The 14,782-nt window shown below is 38.5% G+C and overlaps 1 protein-coding gene across 10 annotated transcripts in view; it reads right to left on the reverse strand.

Annotated features, from left to right (window-relative positions):
- HDAC9 (histone deacetylase 9) overlaps nucleotides 1-14,782 on the reverse strand; it is a 423,755-nt gene that overhangs the window by 212,869 nt on the left and 196,104 nt on the right. For 6 of the 10 annotated variants that reach the window (XM_029961711.1, XM_018075494.2, XM_018075493.2 and 3 more), the window contains 4 exons: nucleotides 9,032-9,273; nucleotides 7,911-8,061; nucleotides 5,710-5,836; nucleotides 3,662-3,783 (listed from right to left, as the gene is read on the reverse strand). In XM_029961711.1, coding sequence (XP_029817571.1) covers nucleotides 3,662-3,783; nucleotides 5,710-5,836; nucleotides 7,911-8,061; nucleotides 9,032-9,273 — 642 coding nt within the window. The remainder of the gene's footprint in view (nucleotides 1-3,661; nucleotides 3,784-5,709; nucleotides 5,837-7,910; nucleotides 8,062-9,031; nucleotides 9,274-14,782) is intronic. The other 4 variants (XM_018075491.2, XM_018075496.2, XM_018075490.2 and 1 more) reach the window with 3 other exon arrangements.

Below are 14,782 nucleotides of genomic sequence, written 5' to 3' on the forward strand. Positions count from 1 at the left end.
AACTCAGGAAAGAAAAAACAGTTCATACTTGATATGATGATGTTCCCAGGAATTTCTTCCAACAAAAGTCAAAACATGAAACAAAATGCAGAAATTCCACCTACAGCAACATTTTTAAAAAGTATGCAGCTTTGGCAAGAGAGCTAAACTTTATTGGAACTTACTAGCTTTTGCTGGTTTGTATCAACACTTGCACACACAAAGTGAAATTTTAAAGACTGAAGAAAATGCAAATGTTAGGGTCATTTCCCAGAACTTCTGCATTTATTTCAACAAAGTAAAAAAAAAAAGAAAGAAAAAAACAAAAAAAAATATTTCAAAAGATCCTCTACCTTGTCAAACCCATGTTGCTCACTATATTTTTGTTAGTTTTACCGTAATCTCATAAAGCAGGTAATATTTTCCTGGACAGATAGACATAGAATAAAGGACCTCAGCAATCAAAAGTTCTCCATATTAAATGATCAGGTCTTTGAAAGTGCACAGCTCCCATCAGAGCTCTTAAAACAGTCAGTACGAATTTCAAAAATGTTCAGTAATAGGGAGGAATTTTCAAACCTCTCTGGGTAATTTAGATGCATTAGTCTCATTGAAAGTTAATGAGCCATGTGCTGTTCAGGCTTTTGGGTCCTTTGTAGAAAACACATCTATGACTGGTATCGATGGTGGAAGTGTTCTTTTGGATTTTTAGATTTTGATCTTATGCTGTTTAGACTAAATTCTGCTCTTAGCTACAGATGTGTAGCTTCTCCTTATGGTATATTTATGTCTCCAATGAAGCAATAGCTCCCCTTGCTCTGCTTTTTTCAAAGTCTGTCATCTGAGCATCTGAATGCAGCTGTGCAAAGAGTTGCATATCCTGGCCTCTAGCCCTTAGGACAGTCCCAATCCTCCATGTAGCTAAACTGTGTGAAGCCCAGTGCTGACAACTTCTGCTGTATCTTGTACAGAAAGAAACAATCCACAAGGCTGAGAGTTGTTGAGTAACCATAGTCACTGCACTAGGATGTTAACTCTGGTACCTATCTGTAAACACAGAAAGAGCAAGACTTAAGTCTTTCCCTAGTTACCTATGCATCCCATTACTTAGATGCCAGAAAATTAAAAGTTGCAGAGAATATTTTCCTCTTTACTATACTCTCAGAATTAATTTTTAAAAGATTAATAAGGAGATGCCACTTCAGGACTAATTAAACAAAGATTAAATGGATTGCTGAACAAGAAAGCAAGCAAGCAAGACTCATGATTTACAATGCCTGTGTGACACTTGGTGTTCCCTTAGCACTGAAAAACACATTAGGATGTCAGGAGAGAATCATTCAGCTTTGCTGCCCATTAAATCTGATCTCAGAGTAGCTAATTCAATCAGAATTATTTTCCAGAGCATAATATTAAAGTTGGAGAAGAGGAAGATACCTCTGTATTTTATACTTTAAATATTGAAAAGAAAAAAAAAAAGCAAAACAAAGTTGTGATTAAACCCCACAACAGGTATTCCTTTCTTGAGACTGAAAGGAATGTGAAGTCTGCTTTCATATGAATTGCTGACTTCACGCAGGTTCAGCACCACAGAGGGTTTACCAGGAGCCAGTGGCAATAAGCATTCATAGCCTAAAGGGAAGGAAAAGAGGTTCACCCCTCATGGCAAAGGTCAGATTTCTGAGGCTTACAGCCTGTCCATATACACGAGTGTTCATGGGACATCTTTGTCTGGTAAGGTCCCATGAGGATGACACAGGCTCCACAATGTCCCCTCTGCCTGGAGGATGGCCCTATAACCACCCAGATCAGTTTAGGGTCATTTGACTTGTGTTGATCTGGTTCCTGTTGCTTTTACTCTCAACCTGATGAACAATCATTGAAACCTTTGTGGGGATGTTGCTGAAGGCTGGAATGAAACAACTCTAGTACACAGAGAGACTGGATGTGTAAACAGGATATTTAACAGTTGCTATTTTCATGGATGTGGAGAGCTATCAAATATCCTCCACTGGTAATGTACAACATGCTGTATACTGCATTTATATTTGCTTATCAGAATTGCTATGTAAATGTCATAGAAATGGCTATACTAATGATTCTATTAGTATTTGTCTATTTATTCTGTAGATATCTTTTCAGAGGGTCATCATGTCCTTTGTTCCATTTTGGAACCGATGCACTGCATGCCCAAATATTTGGAATAACATATAGAAAACATCTGGATTTAATTATATTATAGTCCTCTTATGCAGACAATGGGAATTGAATTAAGGAATATTTTGAAACCCCCACAGAGATATAAAAGTATTAGCAGCTGCACGAGAACTTTACTGTTACAATGTTTGAAAATGTTTTGTTTTACAGATCAACAGTCTGACACATCATAAATATCTATCATAACATTTAAGATATATACACATGGAAGAAAAAGCTTGCATTTAAAAACATGTAGATGAATTCACAGCATTTAGAAGATGTAGATACACTTTTGTTTAAAAACATGAAAATGTATAGTCTATTGGCACAGAAAATATATGTAGTACAGTGGTATTAAGCAGAGAATCACATAAGGGCTTATTGTGATGAACAGCCCAAACAAGACTTTATAGAATCTTGTTATATTGCCACCATATTGTACAAAGGGTAATTCAGCTAGAATAAATTAGCATTTTGCTTTTCATGCTTTCGTTCCTTTGAAAATATTTGGGGAAATAATATGAGCTTAGAGAGTCTGCCCCAAAATATTAGATACAGATTGGATTTTCTTTCTGAATGTATGCTGGTTCCAAATGCCACTTCTTTTCAAGTCGGTACCAGTTTGCAGTTATTTTCAAACTCCCAGTGGCTAAATCACAGTCAAAGGCTGTTAGCACAGTAGGGGGTCAGACTTTCTCTCTGAATGTAACTATATCACTCAACAGCAGACCCATGCAATAAGCGATCTAATGTTTTCTTTTCCTTTCCCCCCACCTCCTCTGAGTGTCTCTCTGCATTCCTGGATACCAGTCACTGCACCAAGGACCTGAGGCAACAGCCTCATGGACTCCACCGCCATCCTTCTAGCTTTCTTTATGGTGCAAAAACATCAAGTCTACAGTTCACCTGCTGTCAACACAAAACATTTAATTGCTAAATCTTCTAAAATATTTAGAAACCTTCAAAAGAACATTGTAAAATATTACACATTCCTATGCATAAGAAGACATGTAAATGTGTATATATGCACATACGTATACAAACTTTGACAACCAATGACACAAAATATAATGTTAATCCAATTCCTCCTCTTTCCATGATTTGCCCTGAAAATGCCCTGAAAAAACACTGTCTAATGGTAGAAAACTGTCTGGAGATAGATACTGTATCTACTGTGCAAGACAGAGAGAGTTGCTAAAGCCAGAAGTAATACTGAGACAAAGAAAATATACGTCCCTGAAACTGTGGTCTGTTTAGAAACTGAATTTATCAGGACCAAAGCTTGCACTAGCTGTTAGCACTGAGAAACACTGACTCTTGATACCATGTGGCCAGTGTGACCTTGTAAAGATGCAGCCAGGATCTCTGAACTTACCCATAGTATCATCCTGAATAGGATTTGTGGAATATGGTATATGCCTGGTTGAAATAAAGGGTGGGAGAACTGCTGGGCAAGGCGTTCGAATAAACTATGCTAACTCACCCGTTTTACGAAGTGGAAAATCATCCTTGGCATCCTGTGCTCCTGGTAAAGTGTATTTGTATGGTGGTGAGGCCCCGCTCAGGGGTGGAGAGCTTTGATCCAGTGAGGTATGGTGGGCAGCCCTGCAGCAGACACAGAGAGGTCACAAATTAGCAGTCACTGAGGTGACCAGCAGTAACTATCTACACATGTTGTACATATGTCTCAGCTGTGTTTATGTTCTTGTTCGTGTAAGTGTGCACAAACCACAGGCTCGTGTAACCAATTTCACTCTTACAGTAAGTTATGGAACTCCTTGGGATTCCCAAGAACGCACCTTTTGCACTCATTATAAAAGTCACATAGGATAAGAGTCATGTTGACCTACAGACAGGATCTGTCACCAGTCTGGGGAATTGACCATTTAAGATGGTTACATTTTAATATGAATCAGCTGACACACAGTAAAAGCCATTTAAGTCTTGTTTATCACGTACAAATAGATGTGTTGATCAAGCCTCCCCTATCAAAATGTGGGGGATTTTCAGGATGGGGCAGCTTGTATAAAATTACCCAGACATACTGAATTATTATTATCTGTGAAAAAATACAAATAAACTATTTAGTGTACAAGGTAGATAAAATCTTGCATTTAAATTCAACCTGTAAGTTTTGTGAGCACATCACTCTAAAGCGCACAGCACTCATGTCAGCAGAGAAGCTCCACGTTGAAGAGTGTTTTCTGACAACTGCTGGATGAAAGAAATAGTGTGGGCAGATCTTTCTGAATGCAGAAACTGCAAATTGCATAGAAATTGCATAGTTTGCTCAGGGGTTGGTAGGTTTTTTTGTTTGGTTGGTTTTGTTGGGTTTTTTGGTTGATTTTTTTATTTAGAGTTGGGGAGAGAAACTTTTGTTTATCAAAACATAATTTTACTTGGCCTTTTACAGACTCTCCCTGTCTTTCTAACACAGTGTAGTTAATACCATGTCTCTGTCAAAAGGGGCACTACCATGAGAGGAAGGACTACTTTCTGCAGTGTAGCTGAAGATGTGCTCTGCAAAGCTCCTCGTTCCCACTCATCTGAAGACTCAGAACTAAACTCAGATTATTAGTCCAGAAAACTTACATATTCAAGAGAATTTTACACATTATGTGGAAGAAAAAAATTAAGTAAGCATCGTATCTGCACCAAAGACAATGTAACAATACATTAAATCATGATACTACAGTGCTCAGAGTGGAAACTCCACGGTCAGGCCTTCAGTAATCCTTTTCAAAAAGAACAAACACAAGATGGAAATCAGTGTACCATATGCACTTCCATTTGTCCTACTGAAGGTCAGTTTAGGCATAACATTGAAGCCTTTCAGAAATGTAGCCAGAGTTCATTCTGTAGGATTGACTTCTGTGTCTGTTGCAATAGGGCAGTCAAAATGGTACTAGTAAGTTAAAAAAAAAAGGGGAGGGAGAATAAAAACTGCAAAACTGTAAACTCTTAACATGTTAATAGGCCCACTGCAGGACAACAAAATCGCTTGCCTGAAGGTCTAAGCAGATTCTTATCAAGGCCAAGGCATGAAAAGAATATGTGGTTTCAGACACTAAAATCCATCAGAATAAGAAAAATTAAATGACCACTGTCTTTCTCAAAATCCCATTGAGTTACTTATGCCATTCAAGGAACTTCACTGGAATCAAAGCAGCATCTCTTCAAGAAGAAATAAGTTTTGTGATTGATTCCAAATCCAAATAAGTCAAACACAAAGTTGTCCTAACTGTAAAATCTGAAGATACTTGGAAAAATTACAGGTATTTGTGATAGCATCAAAAGATGAAGCAGCTGAAATAAAAAAGAATCTTGTTCTGTGGAGCTCTCTTCTCATCACTGAACACTGAGTGCTCAGTTTAACCAGAAATATAACACTTATGGCTTTTTGATGATTTTTTCGTTAAACTTCTGTCTTGCTCTGGAGGCAGAGGCTCAATAACCCTGCTGCAAAAGCATTCTGGCAAGTTTTAACTGATATCTCAACAAGGCAAGGAAGCAGCTTAATACTGAACATACGTGTACCAGAGCTTGGGGTGGCGGTTCATGGAATGATTCTTCCCATTTGCCGGAGAGTCTTTTGTTGCCGATTTACTCAACAGGAACTCCTGAAGTTTCTGCTTCACTTCTGTACTGGCCACTGCCCCTGAGACACACAGAATTAAATGTATTTTATCTCGAAAAAAATTACGTTTTAAAGAAAACAAAACCCTAAACAGAGCCTGTGTCTTGTTGCTGGAAGTGTTGTATACCATAAAAAATAGTGGTGGAAATCAGTCAAAATGAGATAACATTTGGATTATATGTTTGTCTGTTGAAGCCTTAAATTGGCCATAATCCCAAACTCCAGTGAAGTCATAAGGAATATTTCAACAGTAGAGGAGGCCATTTATCCAGGGCCAGATGTATCTAAAGAATTTAAATTATTTCCTAATAATTCCCAAATACTAAACCAAGGATAGAACTAAAAAGACTGACAAAAGGTCACTTCAAGTTTGCAGTAAAGAACGTTTTTTTCTTTTTGTAAAGTAATAGTAACAACACAGCAAACTGCCCTCTAAACACTGTCTTGATTATGAACAGAACACTGCAGAAAGAGTCAGCAGTGAGACTTTCTACCGAAGCCCCTTAAAAGCCTGTACCCATAATGTCTGGAAGACAGAAGATAGTGCATTTTGACCTCTCTTGGTGGCTAGCTCAATACAGAACAAGAAGTAGAGCATGTCAATGTAAGGTTAAACTTCCAACTCCTACTTGCAGCACAGGACATGCTTCTTTACTCACAGGCATAATACTCTTTTTTAAAAAAAAAGTATGAAAAAGAAAAATCTTTTGATTTTCCACAATCAGGGACAAAAAAAGAAAAAAAAAGGGGGGGGAAGAAAACCCATTTCTTTGAAAGTAGCAGCAGTAAGGCATACCTGATACTCCATATATTTGGTAACCCAACCCTGATACACCACAGCTAGCTGTTGCGCATGTCCCCCCGTGACGCAGTTCCCATAAAATACCCCTAGGCTTCACACCCTAAATCCCTTCCCTGAACCTTCCTTTTTTTCTCTACTCATTAAGTAGAACATCAGCAACAACCAACACTGGGGCTGGGGTTGGGCCCAGAGGTGTCACAAGCTGCTTGGCTGGCTGCTACAGACTGAACAGCAAATCAAATTGAGAAGGGAACCATTGAGTTCACATCTCCACTCTTCCTCTGGCAGGAGCACTAATAAAGCCCAACTGTTTATGGGGAGGCTGATTTTTCATACCACTTAGAGGAACCTTTTGTTCCTGCAGTTTCTACCACCCTCACACTTCTGGGTCAGTATGCTGGTGATGTTTTATGGGCTCACTGCTCGTCAAAGTACTGGAAGAACCATGGACACCTTATAACTGTTGAACTGATACGTTTTTCCACCCAAGAAAAAAAAAGCAGGTTCATGTTGTAGAGCTTCATTCTGCTTTGGTCTTTGTCAGTTAGTTCTTGTGCTCATTTAGGGCAAGTAACAGTATCTGTTTGTGGCAGCTTCATTTTGAATACCTTCACACTGTACTTCAACCTGATTTTTAGACTGGTCTCACTAAGGAGAACTATTTGTATCTGTCTCCCTCTAGTGAGCACCAAATCCCACCAACCCTTTATAGTTGGCTTTTTTTCCTTAAAACTATATATAAGCTACAAATAGCTCTTGGTTGGGCCTCATGAAATGACATCAAGAACAAAGCCAAGCAGTTTGAAAAAGTAAAAGTACTAGCAAAAGTATTCAGAAGTCTCATCCAAATCATTAAATATTTCATTGTATTTTCAATCTTGACACAATGTTCAAATAAGTTAATCAGCAAGCAATTTGATTTTTTGCTCTTTTGTAGTGCTTTCTGTATTAAGAAATAAGCTCTTCAGAAAAAAGTTCTCGTATGAAGTTTTAGGCTTTCAAATTCCCTCAATTTTTATAAGAAGAGCTAGATTCTTGAGAAGCATATACACAGGTCTGTCAAACTGTGCTTTCCGCTGGTCCTCCAAGTCTGCACACAAAACAGAAATGTGTTTCTGTGGGTGCAGTGGGTGGCCCTGCCCTTCTCCAAGCACAGCCTCGACTTGTCAAGCTGCGTATTTCACACAGTAATAGGCTTCCCTCAGGTTCCTGTTCATAGTCCATTTTGGCTGGGAGAATGCAAAGGGGAAGAGATTAATTTCTTATTAGGATTCATGGTACATTGGTTCTTACTTTCTCGTCCTCTTTCTTTGCCTCGGAGGGGAGGAAGCTGTTGCTCCCTGCGATGCCTCTCCAGTTCCTGCTCTTGTCTTTGCTGCTCCAGTTTCTGCTCTTTTTCAAGGAGTTCTTGCTGTTGTTTAATGGCTAGGAGTTCCTGTTGTAACTTGCACAGAACAAAAAGACATGAGAAAGTGCAGTTTGCACTGTTTTCTAGGTCAGTCCTGGTTAAAACAACCCCCATGAGTATCTGTGGATTGGTGCTTGCTTTCTGCTTACACTTCTTTTCATCTCTTAACTGATTTTCCCCAGTCTTTTAAGCAGGGCAGTGCATTATGCTGGATATGAATGGATATGCTGCATTATGTGGGATAGTGACATGGCTGTCACTAAAATGAACTCTAATGTCAGGAAGCAGCCTGCTGCTCTGGTTTCACTTCTCCCTCTTTCAGCAAAGATGCCTGGAAACTGCACAGTGTTTTTTGCCTGTGCATCACCCAGTTCTGGCTGCCCCACACGGTGGAAGCTTAGCACAGCAGCATAATGGCAAGTAGATAAGAAGGAAAAATGAAAAGAAAGGCAAGATCATAAATTCCCAGTCAAAATCCATTATAGTAAGCCCACCATAGTGCATGCAATCCCATAAATCATTTCCTTTTTATATTCTATGAGGCAGATCAGAGAAGAGTGAAAACATGACACTTTCAGGGCCTACCTCCATTTTCCAAATGCAAATACTATGCACTTGCCTATATTTGATGTTTTGTCACAAACTCACACAGTAGCCCCCCAAAAAGTCTTTAATATACTAAAAATTGCACATATCGAAAAGACAGCCATATTGAAGTCTGGCTGAAAATTCAGGTTGTAAAATAGATAGTTTCATTTTTTTGTGGTTGTGGTAGCTTCATGAGCTTGATGATCCTCATAGTACTGCCTTGGTCTGCTGCGGGCAAGTCACTGATAGGTGCTAGGAGTTTGGCTTGAAAAGGCATTTATCACCCCAGTACAGGAAAGAAGCACTCCAACACCACCTCTCAGTCACAGCAAACCTTTCAGGCATGTTCCCTTTTCATGTCTGCCTAAGGATATTCAGTTTGCAGATAAAGTGAGGGATAAATGAAAAATGTTGCTACCTTTATGTGCTCCTGGAGCTGGGCCTGATGCTGGCGGGTCAGGTTTTCATGCTGCTTCTGAAACTCTGCAATCAGCAGTTGTTTCTGAATTTGCTGCTGCTGCTGGATCAGGAGTAGTTCCTGCTGTAGCTGCTTTTCACGCATAATTGGGTCCACCATGGGAACCATCATCCTGAGATCAGTTCGCAAGTCTAATGGTGAGATAGGCTCTAACCCCACGGGAACCTCTGACTTTACATCCACTGGGGGAAGAAAAAAACAACACATATATATTAAATATAACTGGAGAAGGAGAATAGAGATCATTCCTACCAGGAAAAAGACCAATTTCACTCAAAGACTGATTCAATATACAGGTCTTTTAAAACATTAATGCAACCTCTGCTGTGTGCAAACTTTAGACATTCCTACCAGCGACTGGAGATTTTACAAATTATTCAGCACTTTCTTTCCATTCCCTGTTAAAATACTCACAGATTAATATTCTGCTAAACAGACTAACCAGCAACCCTGTTCTAAAACCATGTCATAGCCTAGTGGAGTTATACTTCATTAGAATCTCCTAGGCACTATTAATACTACACAATAAACACTCAGGGCACTTCCTCAGCATAAGATGAAGGCATTGCCATTCTCACTGTATTGCAAGACATTTTTCAAAACTAGTGTGTAGATTTTTTAAGGTTGGTGTTACACATACCTACTGCATAAAAATACACCTGGCAAACACAGAGGAATAACACATATAACATTACAGGAAAATAATTTCACACACAAAACAAGTTTTAATACAGCTTTTGGAAAAATGACCACCATGCTTGAAGTGGATTAGACACAATACACTATATGTGGTTTGTAAGAAAATGACAACATCTTGAATTATTCCAACTTTTTGTAGCTATGTTATGTATTGTTAATCCAGCATTAAAGTACTTAATGAAGAATTCTTATTTTTTCTATCTCCTAATTTAAATAGAAGGGACTAAAAAGCAGCAGAAGGGAGAGAGATTTGATAATTTTCACTACAATACTTGTAAAGCTTTGGTTTTCACATTAAGTGAAGTGACTGAATGTAATTTTACCTGTTGCAGAAGAACAAAAAAACTAGCAAGTAACATTTCTACAAGAGAAAAATAAATAGCAGTTGAAGGTCTCTGCTAAAGCTCAGCAGTTCTGATTCCATCCACGAGAGGACAGTGGAACACAAACACATTCTCTCCAGTTTCCCTTCCTCCCCTATCTTCATTGGAAAATAAGATTATTAATTGAAAACAAACATGTCGGAAATTACTCTGGAACAAGATTTCAAACATATTTTCTCCTTTTTCTCTTCTTCATCTGTACTTGTTTTCAAGGAGAAAACCAAATGAAACAGAAATATTTTAGCAAGCAGAAGCAGCAAAATTGAAGCTGTAAAAGTTGAAACTGCAGCAAATGGAAAGAACTGAATTATAACTGTATGATCAAATCTATTAGTAAAAGAATTTTTAAAAAGAAAAGGTATAAAATCTCTTCTACTGATCATACTTTTTTCTTCTCAAAATTCTGAAAATATACAATTTTCTGGCCCCCTTTTTTTAAAAAAATCCTAATAACTATGATTGTAAACCTCAGAGTGTAACTCACCTTCTTAACCCTCTATCCCAACAGAATGATTGTGTCTAAGTGCTTACTTTTGTTCTGAAACAAATTATAAAAAATCACCTTTAACTTACAAAAACTACTCTTGATTATAAATAATTGCTACCGACCAAGAGAGACATACAGGCAAACCAGCAGCCTTTCATCCCATTTATTCAGCAGCAATCCACATTCCATTTGTCTAGACTAAATATAGCTGCGTTTATACAAGAAATCAATAGTGCTTGCAGAGAGCAGAGCAAAGACATGAATATTTCATCAAACCCGGAGAGAAATGGCAATCAGCAAACTGACAGCAAACGGTGTAGGCTGACTGGCCCTCCAAATAAGTCTCCTGTACTTGGACAATGGTTCATTGCCTGCAAGTCACAATCTTATCATCAGCACTCTTCTATTTTTAACATTAATTGCATTGTAGGTGACAAAGGTTTATCAAGTTTAAAGGCGAGAGATGGATTTTCTTACATCTTCTGTGACAGGATAATAAGCCTTACTAGGAGCAGTAGCAGTAACTGGAGCTCAGCAAGCCCTGCAAGGTCTGGTTCACAATAGTGTTTGCAAACTGAACCCCGCAGGGTTTGGTTCACAATAGTGTTTGCAAACTAAGCCCTGCAGCTCACTTTGCAGATACTGGCTGTAAATCAACCCCTGTATATCTTCACTGTGATTCATGTTGATTATACATTCTATCATGGACCAGCATCCCACTTCTTCATTTTCAGAGAAATCAGTATGAGAGGAGGCCTCCAGATTTTCCTAACAATGGAAATTTCCTTCCATTATTAGTAAAATCTACAACTGAAACCAGGCTCAGTTTGATAAGCTACACATTTTCAAGAATTTTCACACACTCAAATAATAAATCTAGCACTGGAGTGGTGCTACTTCATCAAGTTGGCCTTAACCTTGTTCCTTCATGTGGAGGGAAAACAAACACTAATGACATAAGGTAGTTATAGAGACTTGAATCCAGAGAAATCAATACATAATATTCCATGTAATTTCAGTGCCATTATTTACTGGCAAATAAAGACAAGCATTTATTTCCTGGCATAAATATTGCTAACATTAAGGTTACCTCCAATACTAACAGCTAACATAGCAAATACTAACTTTTGAGGGTAATTACTATCTTAAAACTGTACTTAGTAATAATTAGTTGAGTAATAGTCAACCTCATCAGTTAAATTATTATAAACAAGTAACTGTAAGATTACCAATCAAACTGAAAGGTTTGCTGTTCTCTGTTCCTCTGTCCTAATGCCAAAAGTCATTTAGATTCTTCTTACTTGTTAGAAGCTAACAAGAATGAGATGAAGCAGCCCTGTGGAAGTACATCAGTGTGAAAAATGTGTAATAGAGCAGAGAATCAGAATCAGCGTCTTTAAAAGCTCTGACTTTTAGCTGAAGCATCTTCCTCCCTGCCCCTCCCAATGCAATTGTCTCCAGAGAGCAAAGGTGATACAGAATGTTTACTCTCATTGGAGTTTTATATGTTTTTTCACACCCTCTACACAGATATATGTATTTTACAGGTAAAAAAATTGTCCTAATCAGTGCCCTCAACTTCAAACATCACGAGAATCAGTGTGATGCAGGACTTAAGCAACAGGATTCATCAAGATATCAGCCAGAGAAGGAAAGGGATGGATAATGACAGAAAATATTAATCAGTTTGACAAAGGCTAACTTCACTTATTTTGCAGGATTTTCAGTATCACCAATGGAGTAAGGTTGTAGTGGACATGATTCAGAGTGGGACCCTGTCTGTACTCTTTCCACTGTGGTCCAGAGCAGATCCTTCCCAACAGCTCTGCCGACTACAGAGCAAGCCTGGGATTCCTCTCTAAGGTTAAATAAAGACAAACTCTCTGAGCTCACGTCAGCTGCAGTGAATACAACAGTAGGCTGCAGAATATTAACTAAAAACGTTACTGAAATCTCAGTGATTCCAGGAAATATGCCAAAATTTGAGTAGAAAAATATTTAATTTTCAGCTACAACACATTGCAAAAGGCATATGTATTTATTTTTCCTATAAATACTCGATTGCTTTTATCTTGAAACATAACAACAAAAATAGTCTCAGAAGAGCATCCATATCAATTATATTCCATAAATGGCACTTCCCACAGGGCTTTTGAAATTCTGTGGAAAGAAAATAAGACACTTGCAGAATGGTATGTTTGCTGAGTGACTTAGATTCTTGGATCATATGTAAAAAGAGGTAAGAGAGCTTGTTTTAACCCTCAGGCTTTGCTTTTTGAAACTATTCCTTAAAATGGGAACACTGAAGAACTGTTAAGTCTTCCACTAAGAAAGGGCATTTCAAGCTTTTTTTCTGGTGACTGGTTTCAATTCCTGATGTATTAGAAACACAGACCTTCCAAATCAGAAGTGCTAAAGGAAAATATCAGAAAATAAAGCAGTCCGCTTTCTTACCATCTCCCAAGAGGGGCAATCTTCTTTTTTTGTTGGCAGTTACCTTTCTTGGCAGACGTTTATGCCATCTTTAAAAACAGGAACCTAAACAAGCAATGCTGCCGTCAGCTGAACAGTCACCAATTCCTGATTTGAGATGCAATGAAGAAGAGTCCTAGTAGAATTCCTTATCAGACCATCTTGTCTAGTACATTTATGATTGTTACAGAAGAGAAACTGTGTGAAATTGCTGGGACTGCAGGAATCCAAGTTAACCTTTTCCCAAAGGAATGTCTCAGTTATGCTGTTGGGCTGGGACAGCAAGGAAGGCTGGACAGAGGAACAGGGCATGAAGCTGGTGAGCTCCTTCTCCTGCCTTGGTCATCCAAGGCAGAATTTTACTGGAGAAGCAGTTAAGGTTTATGAAGTGAACAAGAAGTACTACAAAAGCTGGAACGCTAAATTAAAACTACATGTCACAAGCTCCTCCAACTAGCAATTTCAGTATTAGGCAATAAAAACATATTCCTGAAAACATACAAAATCCAAGTAAAATCTAGAAGAACCATTCTGCCTAGAAATGGCCACACCTTACCCCAGACACCATCTTGGTGAAGTATTACAAAGACAGAATGAGAGAGCTGTTTATACTAGCGTTACTCTTTCAAACTTTGCTCTACAAAACAGAGTCCACCTAAAGTTATTATTAACTTGTACAGTACTTCTCATAGATTTCATATGCTTTTCATAAAATGAAAACAAATCAGAAAAATTTTGCAAATTTTAGTGCAAAAGGAACTGCCTCCATTTGGCCTCTTCTTTCAAAGAAAGTGAAAAACTCTTCCTTTTGCATGATTAGTCATCAGTCAGTCATGACATAATCAGAGCTCTAAAGAACTTATAGAAAAGAGCTCTAAATGGTGAGAATAAAGATAATCAATAAAGATAATCCTTTAAATTTACTCGTCAGTTTAAACCTGGAATTTTTTAACCAGATTTATGTGTCAACTCATTCACTGTAACAATGTCTTTGAAACAGATTAAAAAAAATCTTTGAAAAGACTGAAAAAATGAAATACCATAGCAGGCTGGAAGTTGCAGGATTAAAAAACAGAGGGCAAGAGCGAAACTTTGGCAGTCATGTGAAACACCAAGTAACTGGCAGGAGATGGGACAGGAAAGGACTGGCCACGCAATAAGACACGAGCACAGGATGAAGATCAGGGGAAGGAGTCAAAATTTCTGAGCTTTCTGCGCTGATAAGCAGCATCAGAGGGGCACTGTTCACTCTGAAATCTAAGAGCAGCCCTGGCACACTGATAAGGTGGCAGTGAGGCCACAGTGTAAATAAAGAGCTTACAAAGGAGCTATGTGTCTGTTGTGAGGATGCTGGGAAATTAAGCGAGCAAAGTGGTTTTGAATAGCCATGACTAAAGAGGACGAAGACTGGATGAAAAACTGCTACAGCAATTGTTCAGTGTTCAAGACTGCAGAAAATGTCCTAATCTGGAGCCTGTTCCCCAGAGGAAAGGTGTCTGGCAGCTTTCTGGGGGAAGCTGTGCCACAGCAAGACCTGCGTGGCAGACGGCACAAGAGAGAAGCTGAAATCGTAAGAATAACGAGTGACATCAGAAGTACAAGTCAGATGATCAATAAACTGTGAAAGGTTAGGTTACCTCCCATGGGATG

The sequence above is a fragment of the Manacus vitellinus genome, unplaced genomic scaffold, assembly GCF_001715985.3.
Source record: "Manacus vitellinus isolate BGI_N305 unplaced genomic scaffold, ASM171598v3 scaffold_3_pilon, whole genome shotgun sequence".
Taxonomy (NCBI): Eukaryota; Metazoa; Chordata; class Aves; order Passeriformes; family Pipridae; genus Manacus; species Manacus vitellinus.